This window comes from Emiliania huxleyi (assembly GCF_000372725.1).
Source record: "Emiliania huxleyi CCMP1516 unplaced genomic scaffold EMIHUscaffold_107, whole genome shotgun sequence".
Taxonomy (NCBI): Eukaryota; Haptophyta; order Isochrysidales; family Noelaerhabdaceae; genus Emiliania; species Emiliania huxleyi.
Window position 1 is genome coordinate 343,732 of NW_005201984.1, and position 15,167 is coordinate 358,898.

Below are 15,167 nucleotides of genomic sequence, written 5' to 3' on the forward strand. Positions count from 1 at the left end.
CACTCAGCCGGCTGCCGATCTGGCGGGCCAGATCGAGGCGGACGAGGCGCTGCTCTCCGCGCTCGCCTCGTGCGGCGCCTGTGATTGGCGTCTGTTCACACCTCCAGCTGTGAACAGGCGCTGCTCTCGGCGCTCGCTTCGTGCGGCGCTTGGCCCTAGAAGCGGAATACGCGGAATATACTCCGACACATCGAAAGTGGGAGCGAAAACTCAGCCTTGAGTTCTCAGCGCCCTCACGGCCCGCCGATGGCAAACCCGACTCCCTCCATCCGTGTGGCGCCGCCCGATGGTGCCGGGAACCCTATTCCGGAGCGATTTCCCCTAGGGTTAGCGCCGAGAAAGCCGGGCCCCTTAGCTCCGGCTAGGGCTGCGGGGCCTCCGAAGCCGACCCGAGGAAGGGCCGACTTAAGGGTTAGTATAGCGGGCCGATAAGGCCGCCCACACCCGCGAGGATGGCTGTGTGTTTGCCTCCCCGACTCGGACGGCCGCCTCAGAGGGCGGGAGTGCTTCCTATCGCCCTCTAACCCGCGGGTGATGGCCGAGTCCACGGAGCCGCACGCTGCCTCTCCTTCGACGCAAGGCTCCGACTTCTATAGAGAAAACCCCATCTGCACCAGCGTTTTAAAGTGAAATCGTCAAGAGAAATCGATGCACCGGGCTGGGCTTTGGGGTAGGCAGCCACCTTTTTGAAGGTGAGGCGTATCTGCCGACCTGTGAAGACGCTTTACTTGCGAGCAGTGCGTGGACCAGATGGCGCGAGGGCACCGCAACATGGCTAAGGAGGCAGGGAAGCTTCTGCTCCGAGACGGCCGCTCAGGACCGCAAAATGGTGTTCCTGAAGGTTGTGTTAGTCGGGCTGGCCAGTCCCCGGGGCCTGACGGTCCAATGTTTCCCTCAAGAGTACTTCTCCCCTACCCCACCCTTCCACTTTAGATGTGTCGGACCATGCGGGGCGCGCGCACTAAGACAGTGATGGTAGCTCACCTAACCCGTCGCACCAGGGCTCCAATTCCATCTCTCGCTCGCGGATCTCGATCCTACCGTGCCAGTACGGCGGTCTGGGCACGAAATTATTCCTCCCCCAGCGGTTCATGAAGATATAAAAGAAGAAACCGGTGTCGCCAGTGTGAACAGCGACTTTTGAGAGCTCACAGCTGCTGCCGAGCGCTCTGTGTCGCCCTGAACTCAGAGAGCCGCCCTCTGCGCGCGGGGCCTGGCGCACGCGATCCGGGCCATGCCGTTTAGCCGCCCCTTTGCCTGCCAGACGACCAGCGCCCGCTGCCAGCGCAGCTGGTGTGGTGTCTTGATTTGGGCCGCGTGCGGCGAGGCGGCTCGCGCCGCCCGACAAAGCTAAACCTGCCTGCCACACCGGCTTCTCTCGCCTCTCCAAGGGCGGCACCGCGTAGCACTGACTCACACACGCCCCTCCTCCGCGCGCGGGCGCGCGGCGCAGCCGCAGGCCGCTGCGGCGGTTCTGCTCCGCCCTTGCGCCGCGGCCTCATCGCCGCTGCCGCCGCCGACTCGGACAGAGGCACCACCGGCCAAAAATACGTGCCATCCAGGCCGTCGCGGCGGCGCCCCGAGTAGGTTCGGGTACGGGATGCTCACAACCCGCGCGATGGAGCGCGGGTCGGCCGTGAAAGGCGTCCGTAGGTGGCGGAGGACCGCGCTACTTTCGCCGATCATGCCGGTCGCGTCCAGGGTATCGGCACCGCCAAACGGACCTTCCCGGCTCTCTTAACGGTCCACACACGACTCCCCGGCGCGTCCCCGAGCAGACGCGCGTGCCTGCGGCTCACACGCCGCGCGAGGGCGCGCGGCTCGGTCGTGAAAGGCGTCGGTAGGCAGCGGAGGTCCGCGCTACTTTCGCCGATCATGCCGGTCGCGTCCAAGGTATCGGCACCGCCAAACGGACCTTCCCGGCTCTCTTAACGGTCCACACACGACTCCCCGGCGCGTCCCCGAGCAGACGCGCGTGCCCGCGGCTCACACGCCGCGCGAGGGCGCGCGGCTCGGCCGTGGAAGGCGTCGGTAGGCAGCGGAGGACCGCGCTACTTTCGCCGATCATGCCGGTCGCATCCAAGGTATCGGCACCGTCAAACGGACCTTCCCGGCTCTCTTAACGGTCCACACACGACTCCCCGGCGCGTCCCCGAGCAGGCGCGCGTGCCTGCGGCTCACAACCCGCGCGAGAGCGCGCGGCTCGGCCTTCGAAGGCGTTGGGAGGCAGCGGCCGAGCCCGCCTTCACCGTGACGCCGTTCAAGTGCCTAAGGCGGTAGGCGGATCACCGCACTTCTCCCCGGCGAGATGAGGCCCTCCGCGCTAGAGGAGAGGCGGATCAGACTAGGAGGAGCGGCGGAGGCCATCAAGCTTGTCTCGAGTAGCCCTCGCGCGCGCGCAATCGCGTGGCGGCGGTAGACCGATTTTCGCCACCGAGACGAACACCGACTCAAAGGGTAGCCGTGACAACTTCGTGTGTATAGCGGCTGATACGCTTGTTCATACCAATTCTTTGCACCTGCCGCTGCGGCGTGCCTCCGCCTCATCGCCCTCTCTGCGCTAGATCTGCTGACTAGCCCGAGAACGGGCAGAACGGGCCGTCCTCGCATACTCCGACACATCGAAAGTGGGAGCGAAAACTCAGCCTTCAGTTCTCAGCGCCCTCACGGCCCGCCGATGGCAAACCCGACTCCCTCCATCCGTGTGGCGCCGCCCGATGGTGCCGGGAACCCTATTCCGGAGCGATTTCCCCTAGGGTTAGCGCCGAGAAAGCCGGGCCCCTTAGCTCCGGCTAGGGCTGCGGGGCCTCCGAAGCCGACCCGAGGAAGGGCCGACTTAAGGGTTAGTATAGCGGGCCGATAAGGCCGCCCACACCCGCGAGGATGGCTGTGTGTTTGCCTCCCCGACTCGGACGGCCGCCTCAGAGGGCGGGAGTGCTTCCTATCGCCCTCTCACCCGCGGGTGATGGCCGAGTCCACGGAGCCGCACGCTGCCTCTCCTTCGACGCAAGGCTCCGACTTCTATAGAGAAAACCCCATCTGCACCAGCGTTTTAAAGTGAAATCGTCAAGAGAAATCGATGCACCGGGCTGGGCTTTGGGGTAGGCAGCCACCTTTTTGAAGGTGAGGCGTATCTGCCGACCTGTGAAGACGCTTTACTTGCGAGCAGTGCGTGCGTGGACCAGATGGCGCGAGGGCACCGCAACATGGCTAAGGAGGCAGGGAAGCTTCTGCTCCGAGACGGCCGCTCAGGACCGCAAAATGGTGTTCCTGAAGGTTGTGTTAGTCGGGCTGGCCAGTCCCCGGGGCCTGACGGTCCAATGTTTCCCTCAAGAGTACTTCTCCCCTACCCCACCCTTCCACTTTAGATGTGTCGGACCATACGTGTTCTTGTCTCCCAACCAGCACTCGAGAGACACGAATTCCGCTGTATTCAGCTGTGTTCGCTGTATTCGCACCCCTCGTACTCACGCGGTTCTCTGAAGACACTGCACAACACCGTCTTCCCGCCCTGATGTTGGTGTGTTCAGCGCGTAGGCGCCTGGCCCGCCCTCCTCGCCGCCTATGACGACCTCGCGGCCGAGTCCAAGGCACGGCGCCCCTGCCCCCCGCGCTGCACTTCGCTTTTGGCGGGCAGGTGGGTTTTCTTTTTTAGACACGGCGCCCCTGCCTCAACCTCGCGGCGCAGGCGGCGCGGGCGACGGACTCGGACCGCGCGCCGGAGCTCGCGGCACTCGCGGCGGCGGCCTGAGCGACCGGGGCCACTCGCCCCTAGGGTTCGGGTACCATGAGGGTAGGGAGTGGGTGCGGTACCGTGGGGGTAGGGGAGGTGCCGGAGCGACCCGGGCCACTCGTCCCTCTACGGTGCGGGGTGTGGAGGGTGAGTTGCACACAGGGGTTGTGCGCCGGGCCCTCCTGCTCGGCGCCAGTGGAGTAGACAAGGGTTGACACATCTCTTTTAAATAAGCATCAAGATCGACAGAGCTCAGAGGAGACGGATCTGACCGCTGGGGCTGATGTGGCCCAAGCGCTGTGGTACGTGGTAGCGCAATAAAACCACCACCGCCGCCTCAACCCGGGGTACCATACGTACTTGTGACACCCCCCCTGTCTAGGCGCGAGGAGGTGGGCATCGCGCGGAGGTGACCGGAGAGTGGAAGCTGACAGTGGTCCGCGTCCGTGCGCCGTGGAGCGCGCGGCGATGGCGGCTGGCTGGCCCCGACGGCGACGATAGATGGCACTCGCGCGTGTGAAACGGCACTTTTTCGTCGGCGGGCGCCGCCCACACACAAACACACGCAACACCCTTCTCTGCCACACGCGACACGCCTCTCTCTCTCTCTCCCTCTCTGCACTCTGCACTCGAGGGCGTTCTCAGTCTGGAGGCAGCCACGCTCAGCTCATCCTCTCGCTCCTGCGACTTCCATTCTGTTCACGAAGTGTGGTAGTACGTATAAGAAACCACGGCGTGGGGTGGGTGAGGGGTGTGGAAAGGCTTAGAAACGGCGGCGTGCCGCGCGATCCTGTTTTCTTTTAATGCCCGCAACCCACTGTATCGCGTTCTCAGTTGTTGTCCTGTTTGATCATCTGTGCCTTCGTGCCTTCTCATTCTACATCTCACGGCGATGCTCCCCACCACCGCGCTCCTCCTCTGCTACTCGCACGCCGGTGTGGCCTCTATCGCTAATGGACCATGCCCGCCTCCCGCCCGGTGGCTCCAACCACAGCCCGCCTCACCGTCGGCGAAGCACCTCGGGCCCTTCGCGGCTGCGTTGTCTGTCCGGCTCCACGATAATCTACCCTTGCACTGGCCGAGACACTTCCGCGCGGGCCGAGGGACTCATCGGCCCCTCACATCCCGGAGGGACGGCGGACGAGCCGGCCAGTGCAAGGGTAGATTATCATAAATAATAAATAAATTGCAGTGAAAATCCAAAATCCAAATCGCAAACATACAAACCCAAACACACACAGCCACGTCGCAGAGGAGAGTATATAGGAGGTGAAAGGAGGTCAGCACAATTTCCAAGTTCGCACGAGCGAGCGAGAAGCACAGACAGACAGCAAGCAGACAGATGACGTGCATGCGCAAGCACAGATGTGCATGTGCATGTTGTTGTTGTCATGTCTCACGTCATGTGTCCCCGCCCTGCACGATCTTGGTATGAGGGATCTTCAATCCCCGTCCCCTCCACCCCTGGTCACTACCCGACACTCTAGAAGAGCGGCGAGTTGGGGCTGTTGCTACGGCTGCGGCTGCGAGAGGGGCCGGGGTCGCGGGAGAGCCGCTGCGCAGCGTGGACGCGCGCACACCGCTCTTGCTCCGCTCGCCACCTCTCGCAAAGGTCCACAAAGTCATAGCCACACCACCTTCTCCGGCAAGTCCTTTCGCCGCACGATCTTGCCGTCTCTCCACGCCTGGAAGAGCTCGTCGGCATAGCCGCATATTGGTTATTGCATGATCACAGCCTCCTCATCTGCGCGTTGGGTCTAGAACCCCCTGCCACACCTCTCTCATCATCGGCTTCTCGCATGGCTCTTAATTTCTCAGTGTGTTTTTTACCAACAACGTATTTTCCGGCGCCGCGCAGTGTGCTAGGCAGACCAAACACCGACAGTCAAGTGCGGCGTCGGGCGAAAGCCCCAGAGGCAACGCCTGGTTCAGCACGCGATGAAGCCAACCTGGGCGCAATGACACGAGTAGATCACAGAAGAGACTCCTTCCCTCCCACTCGCTCCGCAGGGGACCGGGCGGGAGGCTCGAGGGAGTCCTTCCCGTCGTCGAACGCGCCCTTTATGGTGGTGATTTGGTAGGCCGGCGGTGGCGCGTCCTCTGCGTCGCCGTCGTCGTCCTCACTGTCGGGCTCGAGGTAGCTGTAGCTCAAGATCTCGGGCTCGCGTGGGCCGGCGCTGGCCACGCTCAGAGCGTCGCGCACCTACGGACGCAAAGTGTGGCGTCTCGCGGGCCTCGCTGCGCGGGCACCGCCCTCTTCTCTCTGCACGCCGAGGCGCTGAGGGACGCAACCATCGCGGTGACGCGGCCAGAGGCGGCGTCCCCCCGCAGCGTCGTCGGCTGCGGCTCGATGGTGCGCTTGTACAGCCGGGCGCTCGCGTGCAGCGCCTATGGACACCGGCGTGGCCGGGGTGACGCTCCTCTCGATATGCGGCGCCCACACGGGCTCGCTCCAGTGCCGTCTCGAATCCGTCGCGGTCAAAGAGCGCGGCAGACTTGCGCCTCTCGGGCTTCCGGCCGTGCGCCAGCCGCTTCACGTCGTTTGGCTCGCGTGGCGAGGTTTTGGCGCCCCCGTTGTTCTCGGCTGGTCGCTTCCGCCTCTTGCGGCGCGCGCCCTTGCTCCGATTCATCGCCTCCGAGAGCTCCGACTCGAGCAGGTCGAGCAGGTTCCCAAAGAGGTACGACGGGAAGATGGATGCCTTTTGCGCTTGCAGCAGGTCCCACCACTGGACGACGCTCTTCTCGCGGGCGGGCGAGGGGGGATGCCCCCCGGCGGGCTCGATGTCGATGTCGAGCCGATCCAACACCGCGCGACCCCTCACGCTGGTCGCCGCCTCGCGCTGAAGCTTGGCGATGTACGCTAGGCCGTACAGGCCGAGAACGACGTCGACGAGCAACCACTTGTCGGAATCGACGGTGAAGTCGCCCATAAAGACCTTGATGGAGGTCTCGAGCCACGAAGCGACGTCGAGGACCGGGTGCAGCCCGACCGCGGCGCCGTCGTGCAGCTCGCAGTAGTGCATCGCCTCGACGCCGTTGGCCGCCATGAAGGCCCACTGCTCGAGGCGGCACCAGCCGCGCGCGAGGTAGGTCTCGTTGTCGCAGCGGAGGCGCGTGTCGAGGTGGAAGGTCTCGGGGGCGCACACGATGAAGTGGCAGGTGCATGCGGCGTACAGGCCGATGGAGCCGATCGCGAGCGTCTTGGTCGCGTCGTTGGCCTGAGGGATGCTGTGATAGTCGCACCAGATGTGGCAGTCCTCGAGCGCAAGGCCGTGCTTTTCCGCCAGCAGCTCGACCGCCCGGATCATGATCGGATAGTGCGCGAGGTGCGGGTCGGGCGTGGAGAAGGCGAGCCATTGGTGCGAGATGAAGATCAGCGGGTGCCTCGCGGCGAAGGACGTGGCCTTCTCCCACGAGTCGCAGCACACGAGCACGTTTGCGTCGCGCGCCTCCTCGTACGAGACCAGCCGTCCAAACTCGCGCAAGCGGGTGAGCGGCATCGTACAGAGGGGGAACTTGAGCGTGGTCGCGTCGTGGATCGCCGTGCGCACGCGCTTGTTCTGCTCGCGCCGCTCCCTCCGCGCGGCGGCGAGGGCGGCCCGCTGCTGGATGCACGTGCGGCGCGCGCAGACGCACAGTGCGATGAGGAACAGGGCGAAGGCGAGGCCGCCGAGGAAGAGGAGGACGAGCGACAACGTGTCGGTCACGCACACACTGCCAGTCACCGACGACCCTCTGTTGCAGCCGCAAGTTTTATCCGTGAGCTCAATCAAGCCATCGGGGCACTTTATCTGTACCTGGATCATCGCGTAGGTGGCCGTTGTTGGATCACCCTCGTCGAGCAAGTACTCTCCGCACGGCTGCTCCCTCCCGTCCGACTGGTTCACGAGAAAGAGCAGGAGGTTGTAAGTCTGGACCGTTTGGGGGGCTAGGGTGAGAGTGTACTTGCCCTTCGAGTCGTACGTGATATTTTTCTTTTGCTGGAAGCAGTCAAATGGGTTGGTCGAGTTGCGGTAGCCAAATTGGTCCTTGACATAGTTGTAGCACGAATGTCCGGTTCCTTTTAGCCAGCAGCCCTCAGTCGTGTACACGAACTCCGGTGTGCGTGGATCGAAGCCGACGTCCCTCACGACCACGCCCCTCGCGTCATGTGCCCCTGCCGTTTCCGTCTTAGGTGTCTCATCTCCCAACGGGTGCTTGAGGTTGAACCCTTCAAAGTCGCAGATCGTGAAGGGGATCTCGATGGGGTTGCCGTCCGCACCCAGGCCGCCGGTTGTGCCGAGATCGAACACCCACCTGTGCCTGTACTGGGTAGCGTTGTCTGCCTCGATGGCCGCCTGCCTCTCCCCACCATAGACGCAGCGGTGCGCGCGCGGCTTGCCCCACATGCTGGTCTTGGGGCTCACGACAAATCCAAACGTGGCCGGGATGCTCGCAATCACGTTTTCCTCTGACCTCATCCTGCCATTGGCATTGCCGCCGGGTAGGGGTTCGGCGGTTGCGGACGGGTCAGACGAGAGCATGTCGATCGCTCCGTCGATCACTCCGCCGATCGCACCGGTGATTGCGTCGGTGACGCCTCTGCCTCCGCCCAGAGGGATGCGACGGGTTGTGATGGGGCGAGATCTGTCGAGCACGCTCACCGTGACGTTCAGCTTGGCTATGAACGTATCCTTCTCCCTGACGCCCGCGGTCGTCGCGGTCACATTTGCGATGACCCTGCCTCCAACCGGGTCAATCTGCTCGTCGGCTGGGATGACACCCCGAGTTGGCTCCACCGTCAGCCACTCTGACCAGTCGGGGTGGTTTGTGTCGATGCTCCACTGAATCTCCTGCTTTTGGATGCCAGTAGCTGTGGTCTCAACGAGGAACATCTTTAGCGGACGCACCTGCACGTCATTCTCCCACGTCTTGGTGAGCTCGAGGGGCTCTTCATTGCGGTGGTCCAGCCCGATGCTTCTCACCTCGCGCGGCGACAGGCATCCGTATTCTCGCACGTAGGGCGCGAGCGATTTGCCCTCCCAATGCGGGGCATCGGGCGCCGGCAGGTTCGGCTCCTCGCACGTGCATTTCGAAGTGGACAGGTTTGCGGTCTCTGAGACGTTGTGAGGGGAACAGACAGCTCCAGTCTCGCAAGTGCTTTGCGCGCTGCACGGCTCTGACCACAGCGACTTGCGCATGACTGCGACCCCATCGGCGGAGCAAACCATGGTTTCACCGTCACAGGCCAGCGTGCTGGGGCATTTGGCATTGGAGTCACGGGGAAGTGTGTACTGCAGCTCGAACAGCGCAATGCGAGGTTGCGGCGCCTCTTCCCAATCCGCTTGCGACTTGATCACGTCCGGCTCCACCCCCAATCGCGTCAAGTAGATTCTAACGTCGTCGCCAACGTCGAAACCGTCGTCCGCGCCCGGTCTCTCCCGTAAATCCGGACTCTCATACCCCCAGAAGTCGGCTAGTTGGCCGGAGATGTAGGCACCCCACCAGGACAGCTCGAAGGGCCTCAAGGGTGCGACGATGGGGGAGGCTACTCTCTTTGACCAGTCGATCGAGGGATGGAGGAGGTCCGTCCGGAGGAGATTCTTTGCCTGGTTGTCGATTATGGCTACACTCGCATCGATGCAGGGCAGCTCAATCTGCAGCTGGACAGCGAGGAGTGAGGACCCGCTCTGAATCATGAACGAGGCGACGCCTCCTAAGAGCATGTCATTTGAGCGCGCCTCCTTGTTCTCTCGAAACACCGAGTGGTAGATCTCGACGACGCTCGTGTCGCCCACAGACACCACTGCGTACCTGCTACTTTCTCGGACCGCAGCCGGGTCGGTGCTGTCGGTGCTGCGGGGGTCGATGAGCGTGCATTTCTCGACGCTCGAGTTGGTCATCGTTAGCCTGCCCTGTCCTAGCACGATGATGATGCCGCCAGTCTCGGCCGACTCGTAGGAGCCCGAGACGGAGACGCCTTTCCAGTGGCATTGCGTGACTGTCGATTCGTTCATCATTTTCAGGTCTCCTTCAATATAGAGCGTGCCCCCGAGCAGTTCCGAGTGGCATTTCGAGACGGTGGTGTTGTGCATGGTCACATTGGCCGTGTGCGCGGTGTAGATGGCGGCCCCCTGCCCGTAGAAGCCCTCGTGGAGCTGGCACCGTTCGAGCCTCGATGCGTTCAGTACCACCAAGGAGCCCGAGGTGGCCTCCAATCCGCCGCCGTTCCTCTTAGCGCGGCAGTCTCGGATGCTGACCGTGTTCCCGTGCAGTGTACCGCCGCGGATTGAGAGGCCGCCCCCATCTCCGCCGTCGAAAGCACACTCATCGGTGGCCGGACCCGCGTAGCACCAGCTGATTTCGGTGCCTCGTATGGTCACCGCTGCGACCTCACTGTAGAGCCCTCCTCCCGCCTCGACGGCAGTGCAGCTCTGGATGTTACAGTCCATCAGCCAGAGGGTGCCGCCTCTCGCCCAGATCGCGCCACCCTGCCTCCCTGCATTACAGTCTTTCAGGCTAGTACGGAGCAGCACCCCGTGGCCTGACCGCCCGAGCGAAACGCCGCCCGCGTTGGAGAGGGAGCTGCAGCTGGAGAGGTTGGAGTCATGCATGTCGATGAAGGCGCCGTCCTCGGCCGCAATGCCTCCGCCCGACCCGTCCGAGTGGCACCCCTGCAGCGCGGACCCGGACACGTAGGCGAACGACCGCGCGATGAGGAGCACGCAGCCGCCCAGCCGCGTCGCCCGCGAGTCCTGCAGCAGGCTCTCGATCACCACGAGGAGGCCATGAGACGCGAAGATGGCGCCACCGTCGAGGGCCGAGTTGTTTCGTAGGGTTGTCCTGTTGAGCAAGACATGCCCCGCGTACACCGCGATCGCACCGCCATATGGGTTGGTGGCTGTGTGCCCGTTGTCTGTCACGTCGCTGTCGCCCTCCCTCATCCGGCAGCCCGACACCTCGAGCTCAATGAGGTTAAGCCGCGCTCCGACGTTGACGAGGAAACAGCCGCCGCCACTGTGCCCTCGTGTGATCTCACTGCCTCCCTCACCTCCCCACGTGCAGCCGTCGCGCACGTGCACCCTCCGCAGAGCGAGCGTCGTGAATTGTTTCAATATGAAGGCGCGCGAGGAGCCCTCGGCGTCGATGGTGGCGCCTTTGCCCAAGGATTCGATGGTGACGAAGCCGGTAGCGATTACAATCGGCTGTCCAGCGAGCGCAATGACTGCGCCTTCGGCCAAGCAGAGCCTCACCGCCGTCACATTCTCTGCGACTGCCTCCCTTATCTCAGCCGCGGTGCTGACGATGCGGGGCGGCGGAGGGGAGGGCGGAGGTGGGGACACGGGCGGCAGCGGCGGCGCAAAGGGAGCGGGGGGCGATGGCGGTGGCGGCAAGGGTGGCGGGGGTGAGGGCGGTGGAGGAGGTGGCGGCGATGAGGGTGGTGGCGGAGATGGCGGCGCGGGCGGCTCTGGCGGTGACAGAGGGAGAGGTGGCGGCGGCAGAGGCGGCCGGCGTGAAGGCGGCGATCCGAGGGCTGGTGGCACTGCGAAGGGTGCGAGCAAAAGAAGGGCTGCAGTGTGCATGACGGCCGCGAGAGCGACGCCGCACGGAACCGGACTGCGACTGCTGGACGTGCGAGTTTGCTGCTCTAAGAATTTCCAAGCCGGGCAGGCATGGGAAGGACAAGCGTCGGCGCCGTCGCAAGAGCGATGACCGCGAGGTGGCATGACCGCGAGACAGACATCGGATGGCGCGGACAGAGAGAATTACGAGAGTGGGACGACCGCGAGGTGGCATGAAGGTGGTCGCTGCGAGAATTGGAGAGAGCCTGAGACGAGAGATAGGGAGAGGCAGACGGCCCCCCGAGGGCAAGCATGGGAGACGGACGGAGCACGGGAGTACCCGTGTGGACCGGAGGTAACATCGATCGAGGTTAGCAGATGCCCCTGGGGCTTAGAAAAGAAACTCGGTGCCGGATTTTTGCAGCCAGCTCCTCCTCGTTCACTGCTGCTGCTCGCCCCTGAGCCGTGCACATGGCCCTCCTTGGTCCCGCTTTGTTCCTACTCGCCTCCGCGGAGGCGCTGCTGCCGGCGACGCTCGCGCGGCCAGCGTCGGCTGCGCCTCGCCCTCGCATTGCGTCGCCGCCTCGGCTCATGGAGACGACTGAGGATCGGATCAAGGCGATGGTTGAGGGCAACAAAATATTTCTCTTCATGAAGGGCTCGAAGCTCTTCCCGCAGTGCGGGTTCTCTAACACGGCGGTGCAGATTCTCAACTCGTACAACGTCGAGTACGAGACGTTTGACGTCCTCGCAGACAATGCCGTTCGCGACGGCGTCAAAACGTGCGGCGCCGCGCTCGGTTTGTGCGCAAGCAGCCACCCAGCTCCCACCTGCCGCCGCGTCGTGCCAGGTACTCGAACTGGCCCACCATCCCGCAGTGCTACATCGAGGGCGAGTTTGTGGGCGGGTGCGACCTGCTCATCGAGATGTACCAGTCGGGGGAGCTGTCCGAGATGGTCGAGAAGGCCGCCGCGTCGTAGCGAAAGGCTTGCGCGCGGCGCGTCGCATCGACTCTCCTTGCGCGATAGCGGTACCGCTGTCTGGAGATGGGGCATATCGGCTTGGACTTGGCCCGACTGTGCGGTGCGTCGGACACACGCGGTTCGGCTCTCTAACTATATACGTTATGTGTGTGGCGGTGCGCACCCATAGGAGGGCGTGCAGGTTTCATGTAGACGCGTCTGTACAGGATCGGTCCATACAACCTTTGGCACAAAAGAAAACATATACCCGCGCCGCCGCGGCGCGCGGAGGCGGGCGCGGTTCGTCTGTGCGCGGTGGCGCTCACCAGACCAAATTCAGTGTTGAGCAAACCCGTCACCGTACTCCGTCGTGGGGGACCCGTTTTGCTCAGGCGTCCTCCGGCTCACCGCGAGGCGCGTTTGAATAGTCGGTCTTGAGGCCCTTGAGGCGGGGCAGGTATCTCCGCCAGAACTTGACCGGGTTGATGGTGGCCGCCGCCGCGCGCTGCGCCTCGCGCCGCAGCAGCTTGTCTGCGGTGACGATGGAGACGTCGGTGGTGCGCGACGGGGAGGTCCCGCCGTAGAGCTGCTCCACAATCCACTCGTCGGCGCTCTCGCGCTCGCTGCCCTCCCCGCCGGACGTCACCACAACGCGCGGGTCGTGCCCAGACTCGACGTGGCTCTCGCCCTCGCGGCCGTCAAAGACCAGGACCACCTCGGCACCGCGCACGCCCGCGAGCCGCGCCGCCAGTGCCTCCCTCCCCTTTGTCACCTTTCGCTGCGCCATGAGGTTGTTGCCATCGACGTAGATGACGGCTCTGCTACGCTGCATGCGGTCACGCCGCTCTGGAGGCGCGAGCATGGCGACGGGAAGATTCGCCGCGGGTCTCAGCGCAACGAGCCCGAGGAGGCAGGGAGCGAGCCACATACACACACGATCTGTCGATCTGGCGAAAAGAAATCAATTCGCGCCTCGCACAAGAAAACAACAGCGACGCCCCGGGACATATGCGCGGCGCGGACGACGCCCCCACGCGCCCGGGCCACATGAATACCGTAGAGACAGCACGACGGGGAGCTAGCCGCGCGCTGGAGGGCAGGGGGTGGGGTGGCGGGGCGACAGGACGCGCACGAATCTCTCTCTCTCATCACACTCGAGTGCGGCGCGCAAGATCACAGAGTTCACGACCGGGGGGGTGGGCTTTTCGCGCCGGGACGAGGCGGCGGTGCCGCCGCGGCGGCGGGCGCCGAGCCTCCCCCCGGGGTGGGGTCGCACTCGGTACTGGTGTACTACTTAGAGCTCTCCTTCTTCTTTGAGAAGCTGAGCTTCCTGATCATCGAGCCGGCGACGCTCTTCTTCCCCGACGAAGAGCTCGGCGCCGCCTCGGTGCTGCCGTTCGCGCTGGGGGCGGCGCCGCTGGGCGCGCCGCCCACGCTGTTTTTGCGGTTGAACGACAGGATGCGCGTCAGGCTCGAGCCCTTCTTAGTCAGGTCGGGCTTGCCGCTCGGCGCCTGGCGCCGGCCGTCGGCGCGCGCCTGCTGCTGCTGCTGCTGCTGCTTGATCTCGTCCTCCGGGTCGAGGTCGGAGCTCTTGCCCGCGGCGCGCGCCTGCTTGGCCTTGAGCGAGTCGCGCAGCCGGTTGCGCTCGCGCTGGGCGGCGGCGAGCTGCTCCTGCAGCGCCGCCTTGAGCTCGCCGAGCGCCGCGCTCGACAGGCCGGGCAGCTCCTCGTACATGCGCATCTCCGCCACCTGCGCCTGCACCTTCTGCCGCGCGGCAATCGCGTCGTCGATCTGCTGCTGCTTGGCGAGCGCCTCCTGCTCGCTCTGCTGCCGCCGCTGCCGCAGGATGCGCACGTCGCGCGCGCCCTCGAGTGTCTCCTCGTCGAGGGCCATCTTCTTGCGCTTCTCGCTCTCCACCTGCTGCCGCGACATCTCGACCTGCGCCTCGAGGCCCTGCGTCGCCACCTCGGCCTCCTCCTCGGGGATGATGACGCAAGAGCAATACTCGCAGATGAAGTCCGAGACGGGCATGAAGGGCGTCACGTCGATCAGCGACTGGCGCATCGTGCCCGAGTGCATGCACACGGCGTTGCAGTCGTCGAACTGGCCGGAGCCCGCCTGGGGAGAGCGCGCCGCGGTGACGGGGCGAGAGGGGGCGCGAGAGGGGCCGCGCGCGCCTCGAACCAAAAGTCATCTCGGCTGGATCTCGGCTGGATCTCGGCTGGACCATCTCGGCTGGGCCATCTCGGCTGGATCTCGGAAGGCGCGCGCCTCGAAGAACATCTCCTGCGACTTGTGCAGCAGCTCAATCATGTGCTGGGTCTTGAGCAACGAGAGCTTCTTCTCGTGGAAGAGCTGCTGCGCCATCTTGAGCTTGGCCTGCTGCCGCGAGCGCGTCACGTTGGAGACGCCGAGCAGCATCGTCACCGCGAAGCGCTGCATCGTCTCGAGGTCCTCGGCCTGCAGCTGGAGGCCGCCCATCGCCGAGACCTGCGCGGCGAGGCTGAAGGAGGCGTCCTTCCGGATGTCGACCTTCTTCATGTCGGCGAGGGTCGACTGCTTGAGGCAGACGACCTGCGCGAGGAGGAGCGGGAGGGGGGGGTTGAGCGGGGGGGGGGGGGGGGGCAAAAGGATGGCCCAGGGAGGGGGGCTCTTGCAGGTGTGTGATGGTCGATGGTGGTGGTGGTGGGTGGGGCAGGGGCGCGGGGCGGGGCCGCGCCTGCGACGGCCAGAGGCGGAGGCCGAGCGGCAGATCCGGCGCCGTCTGCAGCATGAAGACGAGCAGCACATCGCCCACGACCACGGCGTACCGGTCGGTCCAGCTGGCGTCCGCCGTCTTGCGCACCTTCATCCGCGCCGCGGTGACGATGGAGCCCTTGGCCGTCTTGGAGAGCACCAGCTTCATGTCGCTGCGCCGGCGTGCGGAGCCGA

At 64.6% G+C, this 15,167-nt stretch overlaps 5 protein-coding genes across 5 annotated transcripts; 2 read left to right on the top strand and 3 right to left on the bottom strand.

Moving 5' to 3' along the window:
• Positions 1-1,377: 1,377 nt before the first annotated feature.
• On the top strand, positions 1,378-2,524 carry EMIHUDRAFT_454330 (hypothetical protein; the record flags this gene model as incomplete). Its single annotated transcript, XM_005792554.1, has 3 exons — positions 1,378-1,708; positions 1,776-2,084; positions 2,161-2,524. A coding segment is annotated over one exon (210 nt), but the record flags the coding sequence as incomplete, so codon positions are not given.
• A 3,071-nt stretch (positions 2,525-5,595) lies between these two features.
• EMIHUDRAFT_223061 (hypothetical protein) lies at positions 5,596-11,636 on the bottom strand (the record flags this gene model as incomplete). Its single annotated transcript, XM_005792555.1, has 5 exons — positions 5,596-5,656; positions 5,749-5,936; positions 6,026-6,121; positions 6,175-10,979; positions 11,615-11,636. The coding sequence occupies 5 exons, from the start codon at positions 11,634-11,636 to the stop codon at positions 5,596-5,598; spliced, it is 5,172 nt and encodes a 1,723-aa protein (XP_005792612.1).
• A 229-nt stretch (positions 11,637-11,865) lies between these two features.
• EMIHUDRAFT_69804 (glutaredoxin) lies at positions 11,866-12,254 on the top strand (the record flags this gene model as incomplete). The annotated part of the gene is made up of 2 exons (XM_005792556.1): positions 11,866-12,056; positions 12,125-12,254. 2 exons carry the CDS (start codon positions 11,866-11,868, stop codon positions 12,252-12,254), a joined length of 321 nt encoding a protein of 106 aa, XP_005792613.1.
• A 203-nt stretch (positions 12,255-12,457) lies between these two features.
• Positions 12,458-13,178, bottom strand: EMIHUDRAFT_361171 (hypothetical protein). Its single transcript, XM_005792557.1, has one exon. It carries the CDS (start codon positions 13,162-13,164, stop codon positions 12,625-12,627), a length of 540 nt encoding a protein of 179 aa, XP_005792614.1. The 5' UTR covers positions 13,165-13,178; the 3' UTR covers positions 12,458-12,624.
• Positions 13,179-13,193: 15 nt separating this feature from the next.
• On the bottom strand, positions 13,194-15,066 carry EMIHUDRAFT_439762 (hypothetical protein). Its single transcript, XM_005792558.1, has 4 exons — positions 14,956-15,066; positions 14,518-14,810; positions 14,464-14,485; positions 13,194-14,354 (listed from the first exon to the last, which is right to left on the bottom strand). The coding sequence occupies exons 1-4, from the start codon at positions 15,007-15,009 to the stop codon at positions 13,527-13,529; spliced, it is 1,197 nt and encodes a 398-aa protein (XP_005792615.1). The 5' UTR covers positions 15,010-15,066; the 3' UTR covers positions 13,194-13,526.
• Positions 15,067-15,167: the final 101 nt, after the last annotated feature.